We start from the raw sequence: 27,942 nt of genomic DNA, 5'->3' as shown, positions 1-27,942 counted from the left end.
TCGGCCCATGTGTGTGGGGTGGCAGTGACAGGAGGTTGCAGGGTGAGTCCCCAGTGTGAGTCCCTCACACTGCAGCGCAGTGGGTTCCATTAGTCCCTGCCTGCCTCAAAGGTGCTTTGTCTGCCTCACTGAGGACATCATCTGGGGCTTGAACTTGCTGCATGTCCCCTGTCCCACGTGTCCTGTCTCCCCTGTCTCCCAGTCCCGCTGCCCACAAGCTCAGTGGGTGCATGGTGGCTGCCTGCCTGCGTTTCCTGATGGGACACATGGAGCTATGTCCCATCACGTGCCCCAGCACTCTGGGACCTCAGCTTTATCATCCAAAACCACTTTAAGCACCTTTGGAAGGCTCAGTCCTGACACTGGCAGGGCAAGAGAGAGCAGGGAAAGCAAGGACCAGGTTTTAAAAGAGATTTGGCTTGAAGACCTGAAGGTATCCAGGAGACCTCAGATGAATTAAGAGCAAGGCACTAACCCTGCTTCTTCAACATGCTGCCCTGGCACCCCACCACTTTTCTCCACTGCTTCCTTCACCTTCTTCTTGGCTGCTCATCCTTGTTTGTTGGAGTTTGGGCCTCCCTTTCTTTAGCTGGACAAACACAGCCAAATCAGACCTTTCCCCTCACCTTGGGTGAGCTGCAGGCTTTCCTCCAGGCGCTGCTGTGTCTGAAGGAGATGAGAACCCATCAGTCCTGATCTTGAGTGGTATGTTTCCCAACCATAGGTATGGAGGGCTCAGGAGAAGACTAGAGAGGCTGAAGGACGGGTAGGGCAAGACCACATGTGTTGTGACACAGCAGATTGGTATCTACTGTGAAAAGAGATGTTTTTTGAGCTTATTTATGGTAATAAATCTATCTTGCTCCCCACATCTCCCCCCGAGCATGGCTGTGTCCTCAGGTCAAGTGCCCACATGGCTCCTAGTGCCTGAGCTATGTCAAAGTGACTGAGACTCTGGCCTAACTCTGGGTACTGCTGCAGTTGAGACATTTCCAAGGGTTCTTGGAGGCTCCAGAGCAAACCTGTGGCCCTGCTCTGCCTTTGAGCATCTCCCCATTCCATATGGGGCTATCCTCTGGACAACAGCAGGGAAGTAGAGGCAAAGCACCTCATTGCCCTCCACCCCTCTGCCATGGCTTTCAACCTGACATATTCAGGTTGGCAGGAGTCACATTTCATAGAATCACAGAACCTTTTCAGTTGGAAAAGACATTTAAGATAAGTCCAAGCACTCACCTCACACTGCCAAGCCCATCACTAACCCACGTCCCTCAGCTACACAGCTTTGCAGTATCTCCAGGGATGGGGACTCCAACACCTCCTTGGGCAGCCTGGAACAGGGGCTGACAACCCTCTCAGTGACAAAGTTCTTCCTCATGTCCAGTCTAAATCTCCCCTGGCACAATTTCTTCTTGTCCTGTCATTCATTACTGGGGAGAAGAGATTGACCCCCACCTCACTCCAACCTCCTTTCAGGCAGTTGCAGAGTGATCCTGTCTCCTCTCAGCCTCCTCTTCTCCAGGCTGAACACCCCCAGCTCCCTCAGCCACTCCTCATCAGACTTGTGCTCCAGCCCTTTCTCCAGCTCCATTGCCTGTCTCTGGACACACTTTCAGTGTCTTTCTTGTAGCGACGGGCCCATTCCCACGTGCAGTGTCGGTTCACACCAGGTGGGCTGTGGGAAGCGGATGGAGGCGTCAGAGGAATCACTCTGCTCCCATCCAGGGTTCCCCTGGCTGAGTCATCTCAGGGCGGCTCCAGCCCTTTGGCCAGTCACTCCTGATTAACACTGATCTAAAGGAGCGCCGGGCGGGCCCTCGCTCCTCGCTGAAACACAGGCAGGGGAGCCAAAAACCTTTGCAAGCTGGGTGCTCCCGGCCAAGGAGCCACGCGGTGCTGAGGTGCTGCAACACGTTCCATCCGGGAGCAGCCACCAGTTACAGCCCCAGGGGAAGATGGGGAGATAATCCTGTGCTGTAGGAAAGCAAGCTGGGACACGGGGCTGGGCTTGCTGCTACAGGATCCCAGGAAACCAGAGTGCAGGGGAAAAATCTACGCATGGACCTGCTCCCCTTCAGGAAGCTGATGAGTCGCTGTGGAGGAAGCAGCAGTGAGGTGACTGCTCCTTTCTGCTCAGCAAGGACAGTGTGGATGGAAGATGGAGTGAGAATGAAGCAGTCCAGCTCTTCCCTGGGAGGGACTGTGTTTGGTGGGATCTTGCATGAGGCACTGGCTTGCTGCCATGTTTACACGTGGCCCCTGTGAAAGGGTGCAAAGGACAGGCAAGCAGCGGGTCCCAGCCACACGGGGATCTGCTGCATGCCCACGGGGCAGCAGGAGGGTGACACATCATTGCTGCATCTCTTGTTCATCTGAGCTGATGGGGCAGGGCAAAAGGGGGCACAAACACAGGCTCTGCCCCAGGAACCAGAGCAGATTTCAGATCTCCAGGACAGGAGTGCTGAGAAACACTCCAGCAGGCTGCTGGGGCTCACGACCTCTTGTGCAGCAGGGGCCCAGCTGGAGGCAGAAGGCAAGGATGGCAGAGGCATCCAGCCATGGAATTGGACCCCTCTTGCCACATGTGGTATGACTGAGGAACTGCAGGTCCCAATGCTGGCAGCGATGCCAGCAAACACCAAATCCTCCTCATACCTATTATCTCCTGCAGAAGGAACAGGGCACACTGAGGCTGCTGCACCACCTGGCACAGCACAGGGCTGGCTGAGCTCTGGGCTTGGCATCATCTGCACTGGGGTGTAAAAGAGCAGAAACACAGTGTGACTCAGCGACAGGGAGGGGAGCTGGTTCTCCTACCTGGCTGACACAGGGAGGGGGCCAGTGGAGCTCCTGGGTTCCCCCTGCCTTGTCTCCCACTCTTCCAGGCAGGTGAGCTCCTTGCTCCTCTGTGCAGCAAGAGCAGCCCAGAGGGACAGTGTGGACAGCCCTGCACTGCTGGGGATGTGCCACCACCATGCCTGAGCAGAGCAGATGCCAACCATCTTGCTTTAGTAGCAGCTGGGGCAGCAGGAGAAAGTGGGGAGCACACACCCTTCCACTGAGAGGCTGATCCCACATGGCCACGCTCCCCTGGGGCCAGCTCCAGTGGAAATGGTGTCCACTCTCCATCTTTGGGGCCAGGGGAGCCAACTGCTGTGTGACTGGCAGCTGTGCTCCTGTGGAGGAGGGCTGCTTGCATGCTGGCCATGTGGGCCCTGTGCTGGCTGCATGGCAGGCGTGGGGCATCCTGCTGCCTCCAGCTGTGCTGGGGCAGAGCTGAGCCTTCGCTCCCCATCTTGAGGTGGCCAGAGCTGCTAGGGTGGGGGCAGCTGCTGAGCTGGCAGCAGGGATTCTGCCAACAGGCTCTGTGTGGTTCATGTGAATGAGACACTGCCTTTGCCAGTAACATCCCAGCACGCAGGGAGATGTGCTGGTCTATGCTTGCTGCCCTTGGTCCAGAGGAAAAGTCTGGTGCTTTCTCAGGGCAGCTCCCTCAGCCCATCCAAGGGCCAGAGCCGGAGTGGAGCTGCTGCAGCTGCCATGGAGTGTGTCACCTTCAGCAGCTCCATCTCAGAGGGCTCACCATGGCTTTGTGGAAGCTCAGCAGCGCTGGCTGGGAGCATGGCCTCAGAGTTGGTTTGCATCTAAGAGGGGCTGGCAGCCACAGGTGATGCTACACACTGAGCAGAAGTGACCTCCCAGGCTTTAGAAGGGACCACTGTGGACATTGACCTGCAGGATGAGCAACGAGCAACATGTGGCAGGCATCTTCCCCATCCTAAATGAACAGGCAGCGTGCATGGCCTGCTCAGACCAACAGAGCCTTTCCCCACCACACCCCTACTTGGAGATGACAGCTCAGATCCATTTGGACCTTTCCTCCGCCCCACAAGGGGCTGCTTCAGGCAGACAGCCCACATGGGATGATTGGGAATGCCATGGGGCCAGGTTATTGCTCTCCAGGTTATTGCTCTCCAATTTTCCTTCCAACTGAAGTCTTTTGGGCAAAACCCAGCCTGAGTTTGTAAGTAACACCAGAGAGACCAAACTACCTACTCCCAGCCAGGCAGACCCTGGATCTCACTCTGCTGTAAAGCCCGTGGGAAGTCTGCAGCCACAGAAAGAGCAGGGAGTAAAACTGCCAGCTCCTGAGTCTAGTCTCATGCTTTGATGTCACCCTCCACTGTGAAGTCTCTGACTTACCCTGGTAAAGATCAGGCCACTGCCACTCAGCACCATGAGTTGCTGATTACTTGTGTGGTGTCGTGTGGGTGAGCTGGAGGATCAGCAGGTTGCTCAGTGCCCATGCTCCAGTGGTAGGAGGATGTGAAGAGCTCAGGGAACAGGAACCCAGGAGCTTGCTGTCCTCTGCAGTGAAGGTCAGGCTGTGTAGGTCTCTGAGGCTTTTGAAACAGGCTGCCCAGGGAGGGTGTGAAGTCTCCTTCTGTGGAGGCTTTTAATCCTGCCTGCACACGTTCCTGTGTGACCTGATCAAGGGGAACCTGCTTTAGCAGGAGATCAGACTGGATGAGGTCTAGAGGTCCCTTCCAGTCCAACCCCCACCATTCTGGTTCCCAGCACAGCCTTTGTGGGTACAGGTGCCTGCAAAGCTCACAGTTTCCACTGGGACAATTCTGGTACGATATCGAATCAGCTAAAACAACCTTTTTTCCCCCCTTTTTTTCCATGTACCAGTCTAGAAGGTTTGTCTGAAGCAGGAGTGCTGGCAGTGAACTGAACCAAACCTTCCCAGAGGCCCCGGTTGGGCTGTCGTCTGCACACCCTGCAGGTGGGGGACACCCTGGGCCGGGTCCGTGCTGTGGGGCAGCGGCTCCTGCCTCCCACCTCCTCGCAGCACCTTCTCCCTGCAGGGACCCCCTCCATGCCCCGCCTCGGCCTCCTCCCCCCCGCCGCTGCTGGCGGCTCCCCTTCTCCCCTGGCCGCGGGACACACGGGCCCTACCAGCGGGTGCACCTTCCCCTCCAGGGAGCGGGGCCGGGGCTCCCCTCCCGGCCCGCGCTGCGCGGAGGGTCCCGGGGGATGGCGGCCCAGCCCCGCGCCGCCGCAGGCCCGCCCGGGTGTGTGTGCGGGGTCCCGCGGGGTGCGCGGGGCCGCGGCTGCCCCGTCACAGGACGGCGGCGAGCGAGCGCTTCGCGGCGGAGGCGTTGTGGGCCCCGCCGCGGCCCGTAGGCCGCCTCTGACCCGGAAGCGGACGGTGGGGCGCAGGGACATTTAAACGGCGCGGAGCGGCGGGGGGAGCGGAGCGGTGCGGTCGGTGAGTGCGGGGCCGGCACCGGGGCACCGGGCGGGGGAGGGGAACGGCGCGGCTCCGCGCCCGGTACCGGCGGCGCTTGGGCCTTGGCAGCGCGGCGGGGGGCCGGGCCCGGCGGCTGGCTGGCTCGTCCCGCGGCGAAGGCTCGTCCGGCGCTGTCAGCTCGCGGTTCGGCCCGGGTCGCCTTGCCGAGGGCGCCGGGACGCGCCGGGCGAGAGCGCCGGGATGGCACCCTGTCGAGGGAGGGAGGCGGCGGCTGAGGGGCTGCCCCGGGGCCGGTCCCGCGGGCGCGGGGGAGGCCCTGCAGCCCCGCCGCCCGTCCCTCCGCGGGTGCTGCTGCGCGGTGGTTGGGCCGCTCGGGTACCCCCAAACCGCCGTGTCCAGCGCGGTAACTGGCGCGAGGTGAAGGCCAGCGCTGTTCCTTGGAAACGACCGTGAGGAAACAGCAGGGGCAGCTTTCATCATGGGCCCGGCTAAGCGAGCGTCATCCCCCGGCCCCTTCCTCCCGATACTTCGCTCGCACGTGTCGCTGTCCCACCTGGGAGCCAGGCAGAGTGCGTGAACCTCGTACCCCTCTCTGCCTTCTCCCTGCTCCCTGGCTCTTAGGCAGCTGCCAGTTCCTGATTGCCCACGGAAAACTAAATAATGAAACTGTAGTGTGCTGAGGCTTCTAAGTCCGTGTTTTTGTGTCAGTGCTCCAACTGGTAACCGCTGAAGTTGCAGAAATCGCAGTGGAGGTGAGGCGCGAATGTTTATTCATTACTGGTAAATAAAGATGGCAAACTCCTGTAGCCCAGAAGCCCTGTTTGGAGAGCAGTCTCGCTGGCTTTTATAAACGTTATCAGCTTCTGTGGAATTGGCAACGGGAGGAGGTGACGTTAAAAGGGAACTTGCTCCAGACCTACCCTTGTGAGGGTTTTGTAATAGCTCTGTAGCAGGTCAGTCTATTACAAAACTTTAGCTGTTGGCCAGCACCAATGGAAAATCTTAGGAGCAAGGATCACAAACCACACAAAGAATTTTTCCTATTTATTTAGGGGTTTTTAATTTTTGCTTGCATTGTGAAGCCTGTTCACATCCCTGCTCGATTACTTGAGTAAATCTCACCGCAACATGTGTCTTTTCTCTGAAAGGGCCAGAGCAAGCACTCTGAGCAGCAGTTGCTGCTGTGGTCCTTGATCTCTGACAGATGATGCCCTGTTCCCAGACAGTGTGTACACAGAGGAGACTGCCTGGGTGCTTTTTCTCTGAGCAGCTGCAGCAAAAGGGAGAAGAGGGATGGGTAACAGCAAAGAAAGATTCCAAACACAGTGAGAGTAGAGGAAGAGAATATAATTTTCTCTTTGCTGGACTCTGTACTCTGTCCTGCCCACACCCCTGTGCTTAGAGAGTCAAGGGAGAGGTTTAATGAACAATATCCTTTATTTTAGCTCACAGTGCAATGCCTCTCAGTTCTCACATCGAAGAGATGAGCGAGCCCTGAAGTTGTCAATGTACCATCTGCAAAGTTCAGCGTGAAGGAAAAGAGGCATTTTTATGAAATCCATATCAGTTGCACTGGACTCTGTAATGTAGATATTTTTATATTGTTCTTTGGTGTTACATAGAGCAAAAATCATTGCTATGTCCTGTCTGTACCTGTGATTTATCTTAATAGCAGTTGAAGGTGATTTAATAGATTGCTTTGATCCAAAAACTTCAAAGCTAGAGCAGCTGAAAAAACATTGAAAGGCCCTTCATCTACTGAAGTTCCACATTCAGGCAGCAAAGGTGGAGGCATAACACCATCTACAGAAACTGGTGCAGGATGGGGCAGCAGCCAGTGTGTCTCAGGCACTAAGAATGATGAGCTGTGGCAAGCCAGTTAGTTGTGCTAGGGAATTTGCTTGTCACACTGGGAGTGAGTTTATGACTGGAAAGACAAGCTGAAATGCTTAGTTTCGGTCTTTAAAGCAAATGTCCTATGTAATCCAGAAATCTTGGTCCCTGTGGGGGGAAGGTAACAGGCAATAGGTGCTTTTTGCTGCAGGATTGAAGCACTTCAGTAAGGATACAGTTAGTTTTGATGACTGCAGGTTGGTGTCAAGGTTAAGGCCCATCAGGGGACAAAAGACCATGATTAGCCTCAAGTACCAAAGACCTGAGAATTGCCAAAGGGCAGGGAGGGCTTAATTGCCACTCCAGGACAAAACAGACCAGGCCACTCAGCTTGGGGAAGAAAACAAAATAATTTAATGCAACACCAACTAAAGCACAACCATAAACTCCCAAAACATAACCAACACAAAACAACACAGAGTGGTACAATGATGAAGAGTCCAACCAGCCCTTTAAGAACACCTTCTCCCCACCCCTCTCCTCTTACCCGGGCTCAGAGTCCTGATCATTCTGACTTTATCTCCTCCTCCCCTGAATTGCTCAGGGGGAGGGAGTGTGGGCTTCAGTCAATCTGTTCCTGATGGTTTCTGCTGTTTGTCTCAGGCCAAGTGGGCTCCCTGCTGGTCCTCCCTGCACCTCTGTGGGGTACCTCACACACATGGCAGCCCAGCATGGGCTGCTGTGACGTGTGTTCATCCCAAAGCCTGCAGCTCCTCTCTGCCTCTCATGTGGGTCTGCTCTGTGGCCTGCAGGCTCTCCAGCACAGCCTGTGCCATGGCCGCCTCCTCACACAGTCTCTTGCCTGTCTGGGCTCACTCACACGGAGCTGCTGGTGGCTCTCAGTCCTGCCATGGCCCTGCATGGGTTGCAGGGGTACAGCTGCATTCTCACCACAGCTTGCAGAGGGGTCTCTGGTCTGATGCTCCTCCTCCTCTGACTGTGGGATCTGCGTGGTCACCTTCATCTTGTATCACTCTTACACCTCCTGCCAAGCACTTCAAAGTCCCATCCCTAAATAGTGCTGGCAGAGGCGCCAGATTGGCCCAGCCGGGCTGGAGGTGGGTGTGAACCCAGGAGCCAGGGGGAGAGTCCAAAAACTCTTTACTGGGTCATGGCAGTTGGACATGACAAGATTTTACATATGAAAACCACTAGACTGATGCATCTGATACAGCCTGTCAGGCAGTGCTTTAATTAACCTGCTTTTTCAAAGGTGAGAAAGAGAGTGTTAAAAAAACCCCTTATATTTGGGGTGCCAGCCTTGGGACAGAGATCCTGCTCTGTGTGGCGTTTGGACATGTGCAGCTTAGGGGCCGTGGTCACTCTCAGGTCACCCACAGGGATTCAGTGCAGGGCAGATGTTGAGTACTTTGTGAAGGTGGGGTGACTTCCTGACCAGGCATTTCTGTAAAGGTTGATACATTCTCATTTAGTACATTTTAGTGTCTTTCAGCATCATCAATTATTTCACACATTATTTCAAGAAAATAACTCTTTTTCCCCTTCCCCCCCATCCCATGTCTGTTTATAACTCTTCCAAGTTTGGGCCTTTTACTGCTCTATGGATCAGCTGGGGTGTGTGAGGAGTACTGCTCCTGCCCAAGGTGCCAAGGAGGGACTGAACAAGCCAGCTGCTCCCCAGAAGAACGCGTACGCCAGGCTGCTGCAGAAGCACCACAGCGGCCGGTTCCGCTCCTATCTCAATCACATTGCACAGAAGATGCAGCTGGAGGAGGTCACCTCCAGTGACCCCAGCTTGGATCTGGATCCGCCCCTGAGGAGAGGCCTGGGGAAGGATCACCCAGCCAGGAATGGGCTGAATGTGCACAGCTATTCACCAGTCAGAACATCTCACCTGGAGCAGCCCGTGCCTGGAGGATCTGAGAGTGATAAACCCCAAACCACTCCAAACAGATGTCCTCATAAGAGAAATGCCACCTTTAGCCCAGAAGGAGACTTGGGGGTGGAGGAAGGCTATTATGGGCATCAACGTGGAGCTGCAGCTGAGGTAAACATGAGTGATGGCCTGAGTGGGAGAGCGTCGAACAGCCTGAGACACCGTGCAGCTCTGCAGAAGTCTTCTGGCTCAGAGGAAAAGGACGAGGAGGACACATGGAGGAAGAAACACAAGAGACGAGGCAGATGTCCTGCCAGTGCAGATACAGCAGCTGGACACTTGTTGACTGAGCAGTTTAGTGAGGATATACTGGCAATAAGTGCCAGGAAACACAGTCACTTGTCTCCAGGCCAAGTCCAAGGTGAGTTCACCCTCATGAACTGTTTGCTGCAATTACTGTGGAATTGAATGTGGTGTATTAGCCATGAGTGGGTTCACGTGAGCCAGTTCTGCTCTGTCCAAGTTAGTCAGCCCTTGGTTACCTGTGGGTGGCTTTGTCCTGGTTTACAAGTAAGCCATCCGGCATGTGCAGATGGCTTCATGTGGAGCCAGCTTGGTGCTGGCAGGACCTCATCCCCTGGCCTAAGCTCTGTGAATGTGGCTTTGCTGCTTCCAGCATCTGCTCAAAACTAGGAGAGCCCAATTTCTGTGGTGTAGAGTCCAAATTAATAAGACTGCTGGATGTGAGCTGACTCGGGCAGAGTCACGCTTTTCTCTGGAGTGCTGGTTTGCCTTTCCATCAAATACTCTGCGACTAAGATGCCTGCACAATATCGAATTCCCAGTGTGGAGTGTTAGCTCCACTACGTTTTGCTGTTAGTAACAGAGACCACATCTTGCAGTAGTGAAGTGAATATGTCTCTTAAACATGAAGTTCAAGGCACAAAGGCTGCTTTGGTGGGAAGTAATTGGTTTGTTGTTTAAAAAACCCACAACAAAGCACAGCATCAGCAAGCAACCAAAGTTTAAATTTGATCTCTCAGTATAATGGGTTAAAACATCCTCTGAGTGTTATTTATGGTGAAATACTTGGGGAGCCTGAGCTTAGGGGCTGCTACCGGAGGAACTCATAGATGTCACAGGACTAAATTCTCCATAACGAGTAGAAAAGAGATCGATTTCTCAGCTGGGTAAGATGGGCCTGAGGCCTAGCACAGCTTTATGGATTGGAAATCAAGCAAATGTTTAAAGAAAGCATAGTTTTACAAGATTGATTTGTCACTGGAGTGACAAGTAATATGCTTTTTTTTCCCTGAGTTTGGGGTATTTTTGAGGTTGTGACATCATTTAATGTGCTAAAACTGGTAAACTTTCACAAGTTCTTGCAAGACAAATCACAGAGGTTTTAACACAAGCAGATCATGCTAAAATGTGTCAATGAGCTTGATTTTTGTGAGGGTTTGTTTTGTTTTTGCATGCTTCACTGTAACACTATTTATGATACTCGCCAATATAATAGTTTGCTGCCTTTTGCCCTTTAGCTTTTGAAAAGTAGGGAAGAGCAGCAAACAGAGATGGAGTGTCTTAGGCAGCTTATGGTTTATAGCCATGAAAACCACAGGTGCTTACATGGATTTTAGTCTAAAATGAAGATATTTCGTCTTTCAAAAGCAAGCACCTGCTGTTCCTTCCTGCTCTAGTTGGGAGTGAGGTTGCAGGAACCCTTTGAAAACTCTTTGTTTAAAGACCTAGAGCAGAAAATGTTGACCCCTGTGTTTGATCTCCCAGGTGGAAAACTCACACTGTGGGGAAGATTGTTGGAAACGTATTTGTGTAATGGTGACACCCTTCTGCTTGTTCCCCCTGCATGCCTCGTCGGCCACCCTCCAGTGTAGCTGAGACTGGGTACACTCCAAACACGTGAAAACGTGTTTCTTGGGAAAGAAATATAAATCCCATAAAAATAGGGGGAATATGTCATTTAATTCAGAGCAATGCCTTTTCTGCTGTTCAGTTTGAGTATATTTTAGCACTCTTGTTGAAGTGAAATGAAGATTTCACAGTGTGCAAGTGCTTAGGTATAAGAACTCGCACATCACAGTACTGGCTTAATATTTTCTTACTTCAAAGCTTGTCTTTCTCTCTTGATGCTTATATAAGTCATAATACTTTGCATAGGCAGGTGTCTGGTTTGATCAGTTTAAATCAAGGCTTGTGAAACTGTGGTGGCAGGAATTGCTTATGTCGTGGTGATGAGCTATATAATCTTTTCAGTAGTGACATTTCCTCACAAATTGCTTCTGTTCAGGCTGTTGTAGGCTTTCCAAAAGGCTCTTTGAGCTACTCTCAAAGCCAAGCATCTCTTTATATTGCTTTGTTTCGTTGTCCTCTTCTTAACAGCTCTTCATCTCAGGCTTAGCCGTGGCCAGGTTTTCAATGACCCTAAAACTGACAGTGCTAAAACTGAAGGCAAACAGGGAGGGCTGAGAAAACCCTTCCTGTGCCAGACTGGGGGCAGCAAGGGACTGGTCCTTGTCAATGTTCTTCCAGTGGGGCAGCAGTTCCCATGGCCCTGGGGAAGAGCACAGTGGTTTCTGGAGCTCTAAGAGGGTGTCACAGTCCCTTCTGGTGTTCCATATAGTAAGTGCTTTTCCTAAGTGTCGGAAACTTTGCAGTTGAGAGAGACGAGCGTGAACAAAACTCCTTTGTCCCTTGTCTGAAACAGACACAGAGTGAATCCAACCTGCAGTTTCCTGATTATGGTGTCAGCACTCTTGGATTTGGAAAGACAAAGTTGCGTATAGACACAATCCACAGAATGACCTTAAAGATTCCTGTTCTGAAGTTTCTTCTCAAACCCCAGTAAGCTAGAAAATAATCCTAAAACCCCCCTTTAAATTGTGATGTCTATTATAGTCTTTCATCTAATACAATTTCCTGCTGTTTTTTTCACTAAATCTCTAATCCTCTTGATTCTTTGGGTGCTAAAATTTGGTTAAACTTCCTTAACAGAAAGTGCTTTATGAAGTCCTCTGGGTTGTTTCCTGGTTTTGATCAAAAGCTCTGTGGGTATTCTCACTTCAATCCAGAGTTAGTCATCAAAATCTCTTTTCAAACTGACTGATGTTTCTGCCATAAAAGGGCTTAAAACCCCCTTTTCCTTGAGGACAGAAGTACCGACTCTTTCTGCAGCATCTGTTTGTCACATGCTCGTAGTTGAGATTTGCATGGCTGCTAAGTGGAACTTCATCTTAAATATCTGTGATGCATTGCTTTGTCATTAAGCTTCGGGCCAAGCTGTGTGTTTTATTCAGGACAGCAAGGTTTCAGTTGCTTTTTGAGTAGGTGAACTTCTCAGCTTGTTTTTGAGAGCATGTTCCAGCCCCTACCATTCTATGATTCTGTGATTTTATGTTGCTGTTTGATAGCACATTCCTGAGTCTGCTGGAAAGCCTCAAAACCAGACAGCCACAGAAGAGAACTCTCCTCCAGACGTGGAGTGCAGGGTGCTGTTTGGGAACACCATATCCTGGCCACACCTCATTTTAAAGGATCTTGTGAGCTAGAGTACCTGGGAGTGAGGTGGCTTTATTGGTGCTGAACTCTTGGGTGGAGCAGGGTGCTTGTGGAGGCTGACTACTGTGAAATAGGTTGAGGTTTCCCAGATGTGCAGTTTCAGTCTGTATCTGCAGACGGCCTATATGGGATGAGCACCACTGCCAGCTTCTCTAGGTAGCCTCCTGAGGCTCCTCTCACTAAAAGCTTCACGAGTTTATGATGTGATGGAGGTATCTTGCCCATCTGTCAGGGTCAGCATGCCCCCTGAGCAGAAACAGACAATTCCTGGGTAAGAACATGCCTCATTTGAAATGGCGTAAGATGTCTACGGCCCTTCTTGATTTATTATCTGTCTGACACTTGGCATTTATTTGCCCAGCCTGTGGGACTTATCCAGCTTGGGCAGCTTCCATGGAGGAGCGTCAGTGGCAAGCAGACTGGTGTTTAGCATCAGAGCTTTAAAAAACAATTGTTGCTGTTGGATGGTGGTGGTGTGTTTGTGGCTGCAACCCTGACATTTGAAAGGTTCGGGATAGGTAAAGAACATATCTTGGAATGACTTTCCTGCAAGTTTGATGAGCACAGCTGTCAGCCTTAACAAGATGACAAAATATTAGGAGTTTTGTCTTTCCACTGCAGTAGATGTTGTATTTGCCTTTGTTTCTCTGGGGGAACTTTGGAGGAAGAAACTCAGCTTTTCCTTTGCCCTTTTTGCAAGTCAAATTTAAGATAATGCTACTTTTTAGCGGTGAGTCTCCTAGTTCTTGTGTGGTGAAATTCAGTACCTAAGAATGCTGTTATCTCCCTATCTGGCACCAGTAAATATGAGCCAGCAATCTAGTAAAGGCCACAGAACCAGCTCAATAAATGGAGAATGCTGGTTGCTGTGGAAATCTTTAAAACGTCGCTAATCTTGCCAGGTCCAATGTGATGTTCCTTAGATGACGTTAATCACGGTAATAAGATCCGAGAGAGGAGGGGAGACTGGATTTACTGTATGGCCCCGTCTGAGAAATACATGGAAAATAGAATGCTCCTTTCTCTAATGGTTTAGCAACGTCATCACAAACATAAATTTCTCTCTTGCTTTTGATAGAAAAAAATATGTTGCATTCCTGAATCTTATGCAACTAATGTTTTTGGCTAACATCAGCTATAGTATGTGAGTTAATATCTGATGTATCCTCTCTTGGGGAGATGAGATCCTGCCCTTGCAGGGACTGTGTTTTTTGTATGTGATCTAATAACTGCCTTCTGCGCCCTTTACCAGAGTCCTGAGCACATTGTGCTGCAGTGGGGCTGAGCTCTGCAGCAGGAGCCCTTGCATTTAGCAGCAAACCTTTCATCTTCATGAGGAAGCTTCCTTCACACAGGAGCGCTCATGTGAAGATGTTCAGCAGTGGAAACACTTGTTGCTGTTAGCCTGAGTTTTTTTTAAGGGATTTTTTTCTTTAGCCCTCATTGTGTGGCTCAGAAAACTGCCTGTGCCTGTCAGGATGGTGCTGATCCTAGGAAAAGAATAATCTGATACAATAATTTAATTGACTTTCAATTAGTTTAAAACCTTTAATGTGACTTGTCTTCACTTTATGCAACAGAGATCCTATTGAGGCTCCCTAGGTGTCAGTTCCTTATGAAATTAAGAGTTTGATGATAAAGGTGTGAGTATGGATCCTAGTGTGTCAGCATAATAAAATCACAGTGCTTGTCTAATGGTTTAAAACCTCTTTAACCAAACTAATGAAATGCAGCAATAAATTAAGAATTGTTACCAGCAGGTGTGTCTGGTTCCTCCACTGTGGTGTTCTGACCCTGTGCTGTTTAATACTTCTGTCAATCATCAGGAAGAAACCATACAAGTAGGACTGAAATGTTTTTTGGATGATTTGGAGGGAGTACCACAGGGACAGGGAGCACCAAATAAGGGAGGCAGTTACTGGCAGCTGTCAGGATCACTTGGTGGACTAGGAGCAGGCAAACAAAATCTATTTGAGGCCGGCATAGAACCATGCCAGCAGTGCAAGGAACCCAGTGTGGGAAGCAACAGCTTGGAAAAAGTTTTGAGCTTTTGATGGATTAATCAGCTGAACATCCTCCTCCTGTGAAATGTGGCCAAAGGGGTAATGTACGAGCATGGGAATTGAAAGATGGAGGATGGACTGTCTGTGTCTTTGGCACAGCAGCAGCCAGCAGCGGCTTCTGGAGTATTGTGCCCTGTGGTGATGCCCTCTGTTTGGGGTGGATGGTGATGAATTGATGAATATGCAGAAGACAACCACGAGGAAGATTAAAACACTGGAATCATGAGTGAATGATGTGAGGAGCCCTACTTTACTTATCAAAGAGATGCTTGGGGGGAGGGAGCTTTCAGTAAATGCCTACATGGGGAACAGATGTTCAATAATAGGCTACTCAGTTGAGCAGATTATGATAGAATGCATTTGAGGCTAAACAAATCCAGGCTTAAAATACAGCACAATTTAGAAGGGAGGATGAATGACCATTGGAACAGTTTTACTAAGGCTTGTGATATGTGGGCTGTCACTGGCACATTTAAGAGCCCTGATAACAAGTTCTAGCCTCGAAATAAGCTGTAGTTGAAATGGGAATTAATTTGAAAAAGCCCTGTGCTATCCATGAGGACAGCCAGCCCACACACCCCAGTCACATCTGGCCTGTTGTTCAGATCATCTCTGAAGTGTCTCCTTGGCTACCCGGGTAGGTACGAGAGGTGCCTTGAAACTGGCTTCAATGCCTAATTTCCTCTCCAGGCCATGGCTGCTGCAGGGCTTTCACTCTTTGTCTTGCTCTCCAGCCTCTGCTTCTGCCTCTCCTGCCCTGTCTCTTGCCCTCCCACCTCACGCCCCCTAGCTCAAGGAAATGCTGTGGACTGTGTTTCCCTAACTCCTTTTTGTGGGGAAATCCAAGCTCTGGAGGGTTGAAACTTGGCTGGGGCAAGATGGAAAAGGTTGGGATCTGTTATGTAAAATGTCTTCTGGGACAAAACTAAAAATTTCCAGGGTGCTGAACTAGCAGCTGCAGCCCACAGATGGATGGGCCAGGTCATGCCTTGGAGAATATTTCAGTCTCTCTACAGAGCCAAGCCTGCAGTGATAATGCATTTTTGTTCATTTTGTACATTTTTAGGCATTTCCTCCCCACATTATGAAGGGTTGTGAATTATGTACCTACTACACTGCATGGGCAGTATGGGGAACAGTTCATCAGCAGATTGTCTCATTCTGCAGCACATTGGGTGACCTTGGGATATGTGGGACTCTGAAGGCAGTTCTTTCATTTCTTCAGCCGTTAATGTCTTCTAGTATGTTAGCACTTCTCATCAGTTGTTTTACCTTTCAAAGCCTCTTGACTTCCTCTGATCTTCAAGCAACTTGCCTTCCTCGAACTACTGAAGCCCAGAGAAATCAAAGAGAGTCCTTCCACGATATTATGTTTTTCTTGAAGTCTTGAAGAAAGTTTTTCACAGATAGTTGCTGGGTGGAACAAAGAGCAAACGGTCTTGTGGAAGATGCTTTGGGAGAATGGAAGGATGAGGGTCAGTGGAAGTGGCCCTGACCCACATCCCGAGGCAGGAGTGGAAGGAAGCTTGGAGGACTGCAGTCATCAGGCGGAGTAGGTGGTTAGGAGGTCATGAGCAGGGTGGAGCAGGTTCACAGAGAGTCCTGAAAACCAGAAGAGCTATATCCCCTCCCTGACAACGCCACTGTGCTGCTGCACGCAGCTGGAGCACAGTAACTATTTTGATAAACTTTTAGTCTATTGCTACTAAATGAGTTTCGTCACCAACCCTTAGTTCAGAGCCCGGAATGGTATCTTTGGCTCCCGTGCTCGTGTAGTATTCCTACAACACAAACCCTGCTGAGGAGCTGAATAAAACTGCAGTTACTGTCTGGGTTACTGAAGTCAAAATCCTGCAAGTATTAGGATGCTTGGAAGTGTTTTGGAAGGGGAAGCATGGTGTCATGGGCACATGATCTTGGCGGTCAGGAGCAGTTTCCACAGCATTGTTTTCCACAGCAGAAAGAATCCATTGTGCATTTTTCTTTCTTTCAAAGCACAGGCCCTTTCAGAAAGCCAAAGTCAGCAAGAACATGCTCATTTTTCCTAGTTCCATATTGACATCTGGGACCATGCAATGCAGGAGTTTAAAAATAAGTATGTGCAGCGTAAAGCAAAAGAGGGGTGGCAACATGTGCATCCCACCTTATTTTCATGGGTCTGAAAAGGAGCATCTGTCTCTGCTCTTAATTTCCTGAGTAGCCATGGACATAGAATCATAGAATGGTGGGGGTTGGAAGGGACCTTTAGAGATCATCTAGTCCAACCCCCCTGCAGAAGCAGATCCCACCTACATCAGGTTGCACTGGAATGAGTCCAGGTGGGTGTTGAAGACCTCAAAGGAAGGAGACTCCACTGCTACTCCACTCTTTTGTTACCTCTATCCTTAAATAGTAATGTTTGTTCCTCAGTGTCTTGTAAGAGTGCTGAATGTCTGAGTCTTCTACAACCAGCTACAGTGGCATGGTCACCTCCAAAAGCAGCTCATGGTCCCGTGAACTCACAAACCATGACAGCCTGTATTTCCCCATCTGGGGGTTGCTGGCTGGGGGGAGGCTGCCTTTCTGCAGCCAGCTTGTCCCCCATGTAGCTAGGATTCGCTTTGTGCTTTTTTTGGTTGGATGTTCAACTCTTCTGTGCAGATTTATGCAGAGTTTCTGCCCAAAATATTTTAGGGAATCACCTTCAAAGAGGCAGAGCAAGAGATTTGTTCCCAGGTACACGTGTGACTCACAGCTGAACTGTGTCCTGGTGCACGAAGGCAGTGGTGGACAAGCTGCATAGGTGGAGCTGCATTAACTCATGTAGGGTTGCTGGTAACCAGTTGACTGTTGTTAGAGACTGGGTTGCTTTGAATCACTTCTGAAATCACATCTAAGTGCTGTGCTGACAGGCCTTCACTGTCTTCTTGTAATATTTTGGTTTGTCTTGATGGTGGAAAGTTACAGCTCAGATTTATGCCATGGCTGGGCCTTGGTGGCCCATCGTAATGGGTCAATTAGTGGAGGCTGGTGGGCATGAGAACTAGTTCTGGCAGCTGGATTTCAATACATCATCCACTCAGTTCATGGCATTTGCATAGAATTTACATTTTGGCTGAGCCTGTGCATGCAAATGTAGGTCTACATTGTTTCTCTTCTTTGAATGACTGTTTAATTAAGTTTAAACTTAATTATGCAATCTGCCATCTGCCTAAATCCCTACAGTGCTGTCACATCACTGTCCTTTTGCACTTCCACCAAGACATTCCCTTTCCTGGAAGTTTACCTTACTTTTCAGCCATCAAGATAATTTCAGATCACTCGTATCCTTGGTTATTTTTGAGGAGGACTCACGGCAACGTTGTAGGAACTCCCTTTAGCTCTGTGGTCAGGCTTGGAATGAGCACAGGAGTATACTGCAGAACCTCCAGTTTAGGGTTCTTTGAGTTTACATTTGATTAGAGAAGGATGTCTCCTAATTTGCTTGTGATAAGGAGAATGGACTCTCTCACTTTCTCACAGAACCCAGATTGAGCGTCTGAAATACTGCCTACCAGGTTTATCTCTTGAAAGTCTCCTTGGTGCAATGAAACCTCACTGAGCTGATAACGTATCTCCAAGTCTTACTGTTCCACTCCTACATCTCCTAATGAATTCTTTCCCATGACATCCTCATTTCTCTCTATTGCTTTGTCTTTAATCTTGAGCCATTTACTTTAACCTCTTTGCTTCAAGATACAGTGAAATGCATGAAGGTGATTCCGTTCCAAGGCTGTTGCAGAACTCTGAACTCATCTAATTCCTGTTGAGAGTGCTGTTGAGGCACAGCTGTTCCTAGCACAGGCTGGAGCGGGGCTGAGCTTGTGGGGAGTGTGGTGAATGGGTTTTGGTCCTATTTGTGTTGTTGAGGCTCTAGCACAGAGCTTTACCTCAGATATTGTCCCAGAGTGTCTTTTTTTTTTTTCTTGGTACAGAGCTCTTTCCCTGAGCAGCTACACCAACAGCTGTCTTCATGTTTTTCCTTTTAAAATGAAATAGAACAAAAAAAGTACTTGGCTGTTACCATTAGGACAACATTTAATCTCTTAAATCTGTAAAATGTTTCACAAAACATAAATAGCTAGTTACTTCTGTCTGTGACCAATGTTTTTTGTTGACATAACTCACATTTGAGATCACTTCATTGGTGTTTGCTGGTTTTGCCCCTTGTTTTTGCCTTTGTATGGTAATTTGATCCTGGACATTGTATTAGTCACTGAAGTGCTTGGAGTTTTTTAGTTAGTCATTTATGTAATATGGCATATACTGCATGGCACTAGTGTGCTAGAAATTAAAAACAACAAATGTGTTTGGACTTTGAATATTTGAGAGGGAATTACTTTTGAGGCTGCTTTGAGCAGCAAAAAAATATCAAATAGCTTTTAAATTGCCTGTGTAAGTATATGAAAGGGGAAGACGTGGGGATCCCAACAAAACCACCCCGGTGTTAATGCAGTTTGTTCTGGCAGAGCATGCTTTTGCTAGTAGAGTTTATTTGACTTTGGAGAAGGAAATGAATAGTTGCCTGGTACAACAGTATCAGCACTAGGTCTGTGCCTATCCAGAACTACCAGCCAGGAACTGCATCCCCCCAGCTCACCAAAGCTGGCAGAGTTGCATTCACAAAAGTACATGGGGTGGGTTGTTCAGGGGCTGTGTAGTACTTGGGTCCCAAGATATCTTTCCAAAACAAGGCAGAACTCTTGTATTCAGACTACTAATACGTGCTAGTATACATCATAGTGGCTCAAAGTTGCAGCTAGAACTTCCTAACAGGTTGTAGAGAGTGTTGATTTGCTAAAAGACCAAATCTGATGGCTTCTAAAATTTCCTTTGCCAGCTCTGCGAGGAGCCAGGGCCCAATGTGAATTTGTAGGTCTCTCAGGTGATGAGTCTTGGCTTGCCACGTGGTTGGATTCCAATTCAAGAAGTCTCTAGTAAGGATGAGCAGAAACATGCTTTATTGAGCTTTCTTGCCATGCTTAACCTCGTCTGACTTTAGTGGGAGTGTAGGACCAAGCAGGGACTGGCATCAAAGTAGCTCTTGTTGTGTTTAGTTGGTTAATACCTGCTTTTGGAGGTAAAGCAGTGTTGGATGGCCCTTCATTTGGTAACTGCTGTGCTGTCTAGCTCATGGGTGTATCCTTAGTGTTTTACTACATGCATAGCTGGATTGTTTTGAAGAATTAACTATCAGGGAACCTCTTGGAAGGTTTGGAGGAAATTGGTTTAAGTCACTGAAATGTGTCAGCAATGAAATGAAACACTGCAAAAATACAGACAAATATTTAGTAATCGTGTGTTGAGAGTGTCTCATTAACTGATAACAAATCGTTCTATTGCATGTTATCAGGTCTGGGGATATGCTTCTGTTTCTTCTCACACTTATGCTAGCGGTAAAGGGTGGGTATTTGAAGGATTCTTTTGCATATCTAGATCATGATCTAATGCTGGGAAGCAACGGAAAATCCTCTTGGCAATAGCAGAGTTAGAGGTGGTGTCAATGCCCAGCCATGGACTGATAAAAGTAAGTAGAGGATGGAAGTATTTCATATTGAAGAAGCTTGTAACAATATTGTTCTGTCCAATGCTTTCAACATAACTTTTTTCTTAAACATAAAAGGAACCATTATGTGTTGAGAGAGCTGTCTGTGTGGTGAGAGTCCTAAACCTGCAGAAGTGTTAACAGCACAATCCTTGTGGCCAGGACTGTGAGGGCATCACCCCAGGGAGCTGGGTTAAATATAAATAACGTAGATGGTGACAAGGCTTGAAGTTTACTTAGAAGTAAAAATGGCTAGTGACAAGGTAGATGCCCTTTGACAGGAAAGGGGAATGCAATCAATATCTTTGAATTCACTTAGATGTCTCAAGTAAAACTAATTCTTGTCATACCCTGAATGGGGGGTATCCAAGGAGTCATGGATGTGCTAATGAAAATTCAGTCAGGAGTACTTTCCTTCTGTTCTGGTAGTAATCAAGTAGCTTGTCCAGTGTCAGAGAGCAGTTGGAAATGGTTTAATTTTGGTAAATAAAATTGAAGGTCTCTGTTCTTTCTTGTGTAAAGCAATATGCAAATTTTAATAGAAAATTAAAGACTTTCTGACCGTGCTAACTTCATGTTTAGTTGAACGTTTTAGTTGATTTAGTTGACCATCTAGTTGATCAACTGACTGATAGATGTAAATGTAATTAAATGCTGTAGTTCTCAAAACCTAAACTGCAGAGTGATGTTGTATACATTATGTCAAAGGAAGCTGATTTAAAACATCTCGCCTCCTCTCTTGCTGTAAGCCAGATCAATCATTCTGGGAAGCTGCCTGCATACATTTTGTTTTTCCAAAATAAGAAAAGATTAATAGGTACTTAGGTTTAAAGACCAAAATGTGCCATTGTGTGATGTCATCGTTGTTGTGACGGAGATGAAGTGCGATGGCTTGGACTCTCAATTGAGCTCCAGTGCTGTTCTTCCAGCAGAGCTCAACCACCCGCTGCTGCTGGACCAGGCTCCTGGGTTGGAGCCAGCCTCCAGCTCTATCCTTTCCACTATTTTTCCTGGTGCCCATGCTGAAAATAAAAGTGAGTCAGTCTCTGATTGTGGACTATGCTGAAAGCTTGCAAAGGCCACTCGCTTTTCTTTTCATGCCTCTCTAGCTGTGGAGGTGGGAATTGTGCATTTCTTCTTTCCACAGTGCTTCCCCTTGGTTAATTTGAAGGGGTTCCCTGCTTCATGTGTGGAATTCCTGTGTCCCTGTGTCACTTTTGTAGGGAGCCTCCTTGCCTGATACAGGTATTGGAGTTGTTTCAACCTAAGCTTCCCTCCAGAAGACTTCAAGTAATGAATGGTCAACCACTTTTCCACACAACATTACTCCTATATTATTTCCCATAAATGGCATAATGTCCAGAAACCTCAGGTAGATGGTGACTGGATCTACAGAGATCAGCTCTGCATCATCTGTGCAGCCACATTAACACATCCAAACATGTTGCATGTGCTGTGTGTTGTGAATACTTGTGTGTCTTGCATTGGAATTGCTCTGTGTTCAAGCCTGAGTGATTCTACACGTGCAGATGTGTTTGCACTGAGCTTGCTTCAAGCCTCTCCTGTTGGGATGTATCAGCCAACCTCAGTTCTCAGTCACTGTAGCTTATCCTCCCTTCTACTGAATTTATTTTTACTCTTAATTCTGTTGGCTTATTAATCTATCTAGTCATTGGTTGTTTTAATGCCTAGAATATGTTAACAGTTTGTGTGACATTTTACCTGAAGAGTTTTTGTAATCTTGCAAATCACATGACTCAGCATCACAGAAGTAACGTTTCTGACACACCTGATACTGGAATAGAGTTTAACCAAGTTTGTGATAGCAGTTGTTTCAGAAAGGATTGTCTCAATATATCCTATGCTATCTGTAGAGTAGTCAAGTTAGTTTGCTTTGCAGAATGATGTCTGTTTATCCATAAAAATATTAATGCTGGGGAGCAGGGAGAGCTGGAAAGCTCATCATGAGAAGTATTTCTAACTTCCAGTTTGAGGAGACAGGTGCATTACAGCAGCAAATGTTGAATCTAGTTGAAACAGATGGCAACCTGTAGTCAGCTCTTTCCCTTTTAAAAGGAGAAATACAAGAAATTACAGTCATGCAGAATTTGATGTGTTCCACTTGAATGCTAATTGTGACAGTTGTCTGTGGCTTTGTAACAGGGGTGGTTTTGTTTAGCTCTAAATGTCACGCCAACAGGATCAAATACTTATCCAAAGTGGCTGTGTGTAAACTGGCTTGTAAGCCAGCTATGGCAAAGCAGAGTTTCTTCTTTTCAGTGCGTTTTTTCTTCATGCCCGAGTCAGAGTAGATGAAAGAATCCCACCGGAGAGCAAGCCAAAGGCTTCAGTGTTGGAAACATGCAAGTGCCTCTCTGCATGTCTCCCTTCTGGCATGGAAAGGTACTTCTACACCCTTTGCTGTTGTTGTGCATTATTTCTGACAGCAGTGGCCCCAAACTTTCTAAACCGATGCCACAGCAGGTGCTGGGGCAGCTTTCTCTGCAGTGCCTAATTCTGGCTCTCAGCCCCCTTCACAACCCATTAGACATTTTTTTCCTCTTTTTTCCCATCCCTGCATTTTCGTTTTCTGCTCTTTTTTTTTTTTCCAGCCCCTTAATTACATGTTAAAGTTCAGCCTCCTTTGTATCCTGAGTTTTAATTCATAGTAGTATTTTCTGACTTGCTGTCATAGAAACGAGGGCTTTAGAGGACCTTATGAGCTCGTGTAAGCCATTTCACTGCCTCAAGGAAAAAACTACTCTTTTCAGTCTAACTCTGGCAGAGGTCTGTCTCCCCTATTTCTAAGAACCTCCAACGAAGCAGATTGTGTGATCAACCTAGTGCCTTGTTTTTTTAATACTGTCCCTAAGATCCTGCCTGTTTAAGTCAAGAGTCCTTCACCAAAATGTCTTAAAAAACCCTACCCAGAGCAAACTGTGGTGCCAATTCAAAACCTATTCTGCTCAGATCACTAGTCCATGTTTTTTCTTTAGTGTCTATTTTTGAACTTAATCTCCTGACCCTTGGGGCATTTGCAAGTCAATTCACTAGGCATTTGCAAATCAGTTAATTTTAGTTCCTTCTAGTCATGTGGTCCATACAGGTAGAATTGCCTTGTTTGCATCTGTTACAAACTAAACTTTCCTCTATACTCTTGCCAGTGTTACAGCTCTCAAACCCTCTTTTGGGCATATAGGAGGCCAAACTACTTTGCCCATATCCATTGCCTTTATCCTTATCATCACTGAACACAGAGGGGCCCCCCCTCTTCATTTCAGCCTCCCATTTGGAGACACTGCCTGGGCTGGTCCGAGCTGGCGCCTTGAGTTGTCCCTCTGCCTGTCTTGCCGTCTCCTGACTTGGGAGGATCCCTCCCTCCTCCTGCTGGTTTGCCTGTTATTACATATGGAAGTTGCTTTTTGTCTGTAACTGGGCAAAGTAGCAGTTTTTTCTTACTGTACTATATTTTTAAAGATCTCTGCTTAAGTACAGCTATTTAAACATTCTTTTTCCTCCTGCTGCAGTTTAATTCTGTGAAGCAATCTGCAATTTCGTTTGTGAAGGATACCACACGTTAAAAATTTGCCTTGTAACTTGGACAGCCCCGGTGCAAATAAGTTGGCATTGCACATTTTCTGATTTGCAGGTACAAGCTTGTACCCAGGGAGCACAGCCAGGAGGGGCTGGAAGGCAGAGCTGTGATGACATGTTTAGTATCCAGGTGGAGGGCCAAGAGGGCAGCTGCACGGTGCTGGGTTGCATTCCAATGTGCTGATCCGTGGAACAGCGTTGGCATAGACTTTGGAAGCTGCTGCTTGCTCTCCTGGCTGTAGGGAAGGGACTGAGGTGATGGCAGGGAAGGAAGGGGTGAGTCCTTGTAGAACAGTTTTGTGTGGTGGTGGCCTACTGAACAAACTGGATGTTTGGAGCCTTGGCAGTTCTTTGTGTTGTCATTGTTTACCATTCTGCTCAAAAGTTTATTCCAGAGTGGGTTGTTGAGAGCTCTTCTCTTTTTTTCCTCCCCTCCTTGATTCCCGAGCTACTTAATTAAGTTGTAGGATGTGGGGAAGTTATATTTTCTCACTATTTGGGGGCTTAATGGAGTGGAGGCTTTGGAAACAAGTTTAACAATTTCACATGTTATACATTTTAATGAATTTCCCAGGATTTTGGAAAGGTTGTATCCAGCTTTAGTATGGTAATTTCCACAGTTTTATTTATGCTAAAATAAGTTAGTGGTGGATTAAGAGACACAAAGAGCCAACAGATTACAAATGAACTAATGAAGACATCTCTTCTTTTGGATAAAAGAGCGTGACTCACAGTTTTGACTTGTACTGAAGTTCTGCAGAGCATGAGTTTCACCCAGACCGCAAGCTGGCAATGGGATTCCTCTTCCCTCCCCTATTATTTCAAACCTGTGTTTGATTTCAGGTGCAGAAAAGAGAGGGTTTGCAAGGACCAGAAACAACTCTGAATCTGCAAGAACTCCCCAGAACTTCGATAGGAAGAGGCAACTCTCTGAATCACAGACAGAAACAATGAACAATTCAGACAGCAGAATAAATCCTAGACAACTGGGAACTCCCAGAGGTATTAAAGCAGAGTATATACACGCTTCAGGAAGAAGCTGCCTTGAAACATGTGCTCAGCACTATTAGGAGATGGGCTGGGATAAATACTCTTAGCTCTAAAATAAGGTGTAAAAGATTGTCTATTACTTGATTACTCTAAGCTTTTTGGTGCTCTGAAGTTGGGTGCCAGTATTTCTAGGCAAACTGTTGTTTAAGTTCAACTTTGAACACAAAGGCTCTGTACAGCAGCTGTTAAGATACATAAGACAAATTTGGTGGGCAAGATAACACTTATGAATTTTTGTTTGCAGGACGATCCCATGCTGCTGTCCCAACACCAGGTGATAAAAAGAATCTAAATAAACCCACTCGAGGGAGGAAGAGGAGTATATTTGAAGCCTACATGTCAAAAGAAGATGTTTCAGCAGGACTGAAAAGGGGAGAACTAATTCAGGTGCTTGGAACCTACAACACCCGTGCTCTTGTGATATATCTGTGGAAATCACAGGCAGTTGATGGAAATCAATGTCAGTTGGTTACATGACAGGGAATCGATGTACTACTTAGAGATGCTAGAGGAATGTTTTTCTCCCCTTCTCAGGATGTTCTAGAAGTGGAATGAAATCCTTTGTGTTCAACTGAAGTGCTGTCTTTGGTTTAATGGCATGTTCTGTAAAATCCCAGATTCACATTCATGATGAGTTGCAGAGTTCTGGTTGGATGGTCTGCTACCTATGGTAGCCATTGTTGTGGAGATACTTGCTTTTGCAAGTGCTCAAAAATACAACAGGTACTGGCAGCCTCTGTCTTTGTTGTAAAAATAAATGCCCTTAATGAGATGAACGACTCACCAAGATGTTCATTAGTCCTCAGCAATGAGGTGCAGATGCCTGTGATTCCAGATCTACTCCTTGTTTTTCAATTTATCAAATCTTCCCAAAGGTTCTCTCCCACAAAAAAGAGTGGTAGTGCAAGTACTGCTGTGGTCCTTGTGGTTTCAGAGGGCTGTGCCTATCAAGGCATTGCGATAACTTCTTATAAACGATGATGCAACGGGTTAAATCAATATCAAATAGCCAGGCAGTGGTACTGGACCCTTGATTTGTTTGCATGATTTGGTTTTTTGCACTCCCCTAGAGTCATAGGGCTGACCTAGTCACTGATGACAGTGTATGTTTTACTGAAGTTGGGCACAGATAATAGATGGAGGTGAAGAGCCCGTCGAGATACAGAAAGTCATTTGTGTGTGTGTCTGGTTATTTGCCTTGAACGGTTAGTAATAAGCATGTTCTCATTTTACAGATTCTAAAGGTTAAAGGTTGGACTTTGTGCTTCCATTTGGAGCAGCAAAACTGCAGCCATAATTAGACAGCAATTCTTCTCTGAATATCTAGCAAAATGTGAGGGTGGACCTGCAATTTGCGTGGGTAGCTGGATCTCAGGAGTTTTACATAAAGGCAGGCAGGGCTGAAGTCACTGAGGAGTAGGAAAAGAGGATAACTTCTTAAAAACACAGTTGGAGTACAGTCCTTGACATGGTGTGATGTTCTTCAGGACATACCTGGTGTCCTGCTGAGATCAGACGGGCTGGAGAAAAAGACAGGTGGAAGTTCAACGAGGGCACTACAGACAGGCTGAGACATCTTTCACCCAAACACACACTACTGTATTGTCATTTCATTTGTGTTGTAATGCTGATGAGGCTGGGATACTTATTCATCAAGATATTGAAGCTGCAAACTGCATCACTTCACTTTTTGTCTGATTTCTTGTTATAATTGTATATTAATTTTTGTGTAATGATATAATGGCATAATTTCTGGAGATGTGATAAGGATTCCACATATAAGACTGCCTCATTCCATTCTGTAAACTAATCTGATGAGCTCTGAGCTTTCAGAAAGATGACTATATGGCATATCCCTGCTGATGGTCAGAGTGATCCACTGGGCTAGCCAGCCCTTAGGCCAGTGCCTTTGAGACCATCATAGACATCTACAATGGAAAGCAAATGGTGAAGAGAGAAACGAGAGCCCCAGGCTGTGACTTCATTCCCATGGCTGCAGTGGCATATGGTAGCAGCTAAAGCTTCTACCTTACCTTAGGGGAGTGGTTTTGGCACCCATTTCCAGTAATGCAGGCTGATAGCGTTATGTGCAGCGTGTGTAGACTGCCTATGAGGTTGAGTGCAGCTGCTGATGAGCCACATCAGACTATGACTACTACCTGAGAATCCCAGTGAAATGCTGAGTCCCAGAGGACCTGTGATTGCATGCTCTTTGGCAAAGAAGCCCTAATTGTTGTAAATGCGTAGTGTCTACTCTGGGTCATGTGCTGCGTAACTGGAAGAGTCATACGTGCTTTCTTAGGCTGGATCTCTTCCTTTCATCCAGTTCCATGTTTCAGGGAAGCAGCTGAGGCTGTAGAAGCCGGATTTAATCATTTAGGGCTGAGTGTCAGATCATGGGCATCCCGGCTCAGCATCACTCATCCTCAGCCCATTCATCCTTATGATCTCATTAAGACCATTCACCATGGCAGTCTCAAGCAGGGTAGGTGAGATCCTGGAAACAACTGTGATGAATATCTGTCCATTCATTACTGTGATGTACAAGAGACATAGTGAATAAATAGCTGTTGTGTTCATCTCCTAAAGCAGGGCATTGGTTTGGCATGGTAACCTGCAAAAATGCTTCACAAGAGACTGTGGAAGAGAACAAATCTATTGATCTGGTGTTCATGAGCCAACTTGAGTGTTAGCCAGAGAGAAGCATGACTCTCTGAGCAGGGACTGTCCCCAGAAGCATCCTGGAAACACTGGATCTGTATCTACTTGTGTGAGAACTTGAGAGATCTGTTAGAGAGGAAAGACTCTACCAGGACCAGTGAGGATGTTGCTGGACCCTGGCAGTTAAGCTACACAACTAAATGCTCTTGAAAGCTCAACCCATGGAAACCACTGGCAGGCATGGAGATCACTCAGATAAAACACGAGTGCCACAAAGATTAAACAGCTCTAGATCAGGAAGAAGAAGTGTTATCTTTATGGGTGCTGACGTCTGTCAGTAATATTAATGGCTCAAGGTATCTGACGTAGCTCTGTTTCTGATAAGGAGCAAGGAGAAGTGTGCCCTGCGGACTGCTGGGTTTGTTTAATCATGCCATGTGTGCGGAAG

The 27,942-nt window shown here is 47.4% G+C and overlaps 1 protein-coding gene across 1 annotated transcript in view; it reads left to right on the top strand.

The window, feature by feature from the left end:
- Positions 1-5,048: 5,048 nt before the first annotated feature.
- Positions 5,049-27,942, top strand: part of DIS3L2 (DIS3 like 3'-5' exoribonuclease 2) — a 188,814-nt gene continuing 165,920 nt past the window's right edge. The window contains exons 1-4 of the mRNA XM_062006087.1: positions 5,049-5,275; positions 8,692-9,408; positions 24,627-24,785; positions 25,078-25,220. Coding sequence (XP_061862071.1) covers positions 8,712-9,408; positions 24,627-24,785; positions 25,078-25,220 — 999 coding nt within the window. The 5' untranslated portion in view covers positions 5,049-5,275; positions 8,692-8,711. The remainder of the gene's footprint in view (positions 5,276-8,691; positions 9,409-24,626; positions 24,786-25,077; positions 25,221-27,942) is intronic.

The sequence above is a fragment of the Colius striatus genome, chromosome 12 (genome assembly GCF_028858725.1).
Source record: "Colius striatus isolate bColStr4 chromosome 12, bColStr4.1.hap1, whole genome shotgun sequence".
Taxonomy (NCBI): Eukaryota; Metazoa; Chordata; class Aves; order Coliiformes; family Coliidae; genus Colius; species Colius striatus.
Note: the sequence above shows the minus strand (reverse complement) of the source record. Positions and strands in the feature narration are given on the sequence as shown.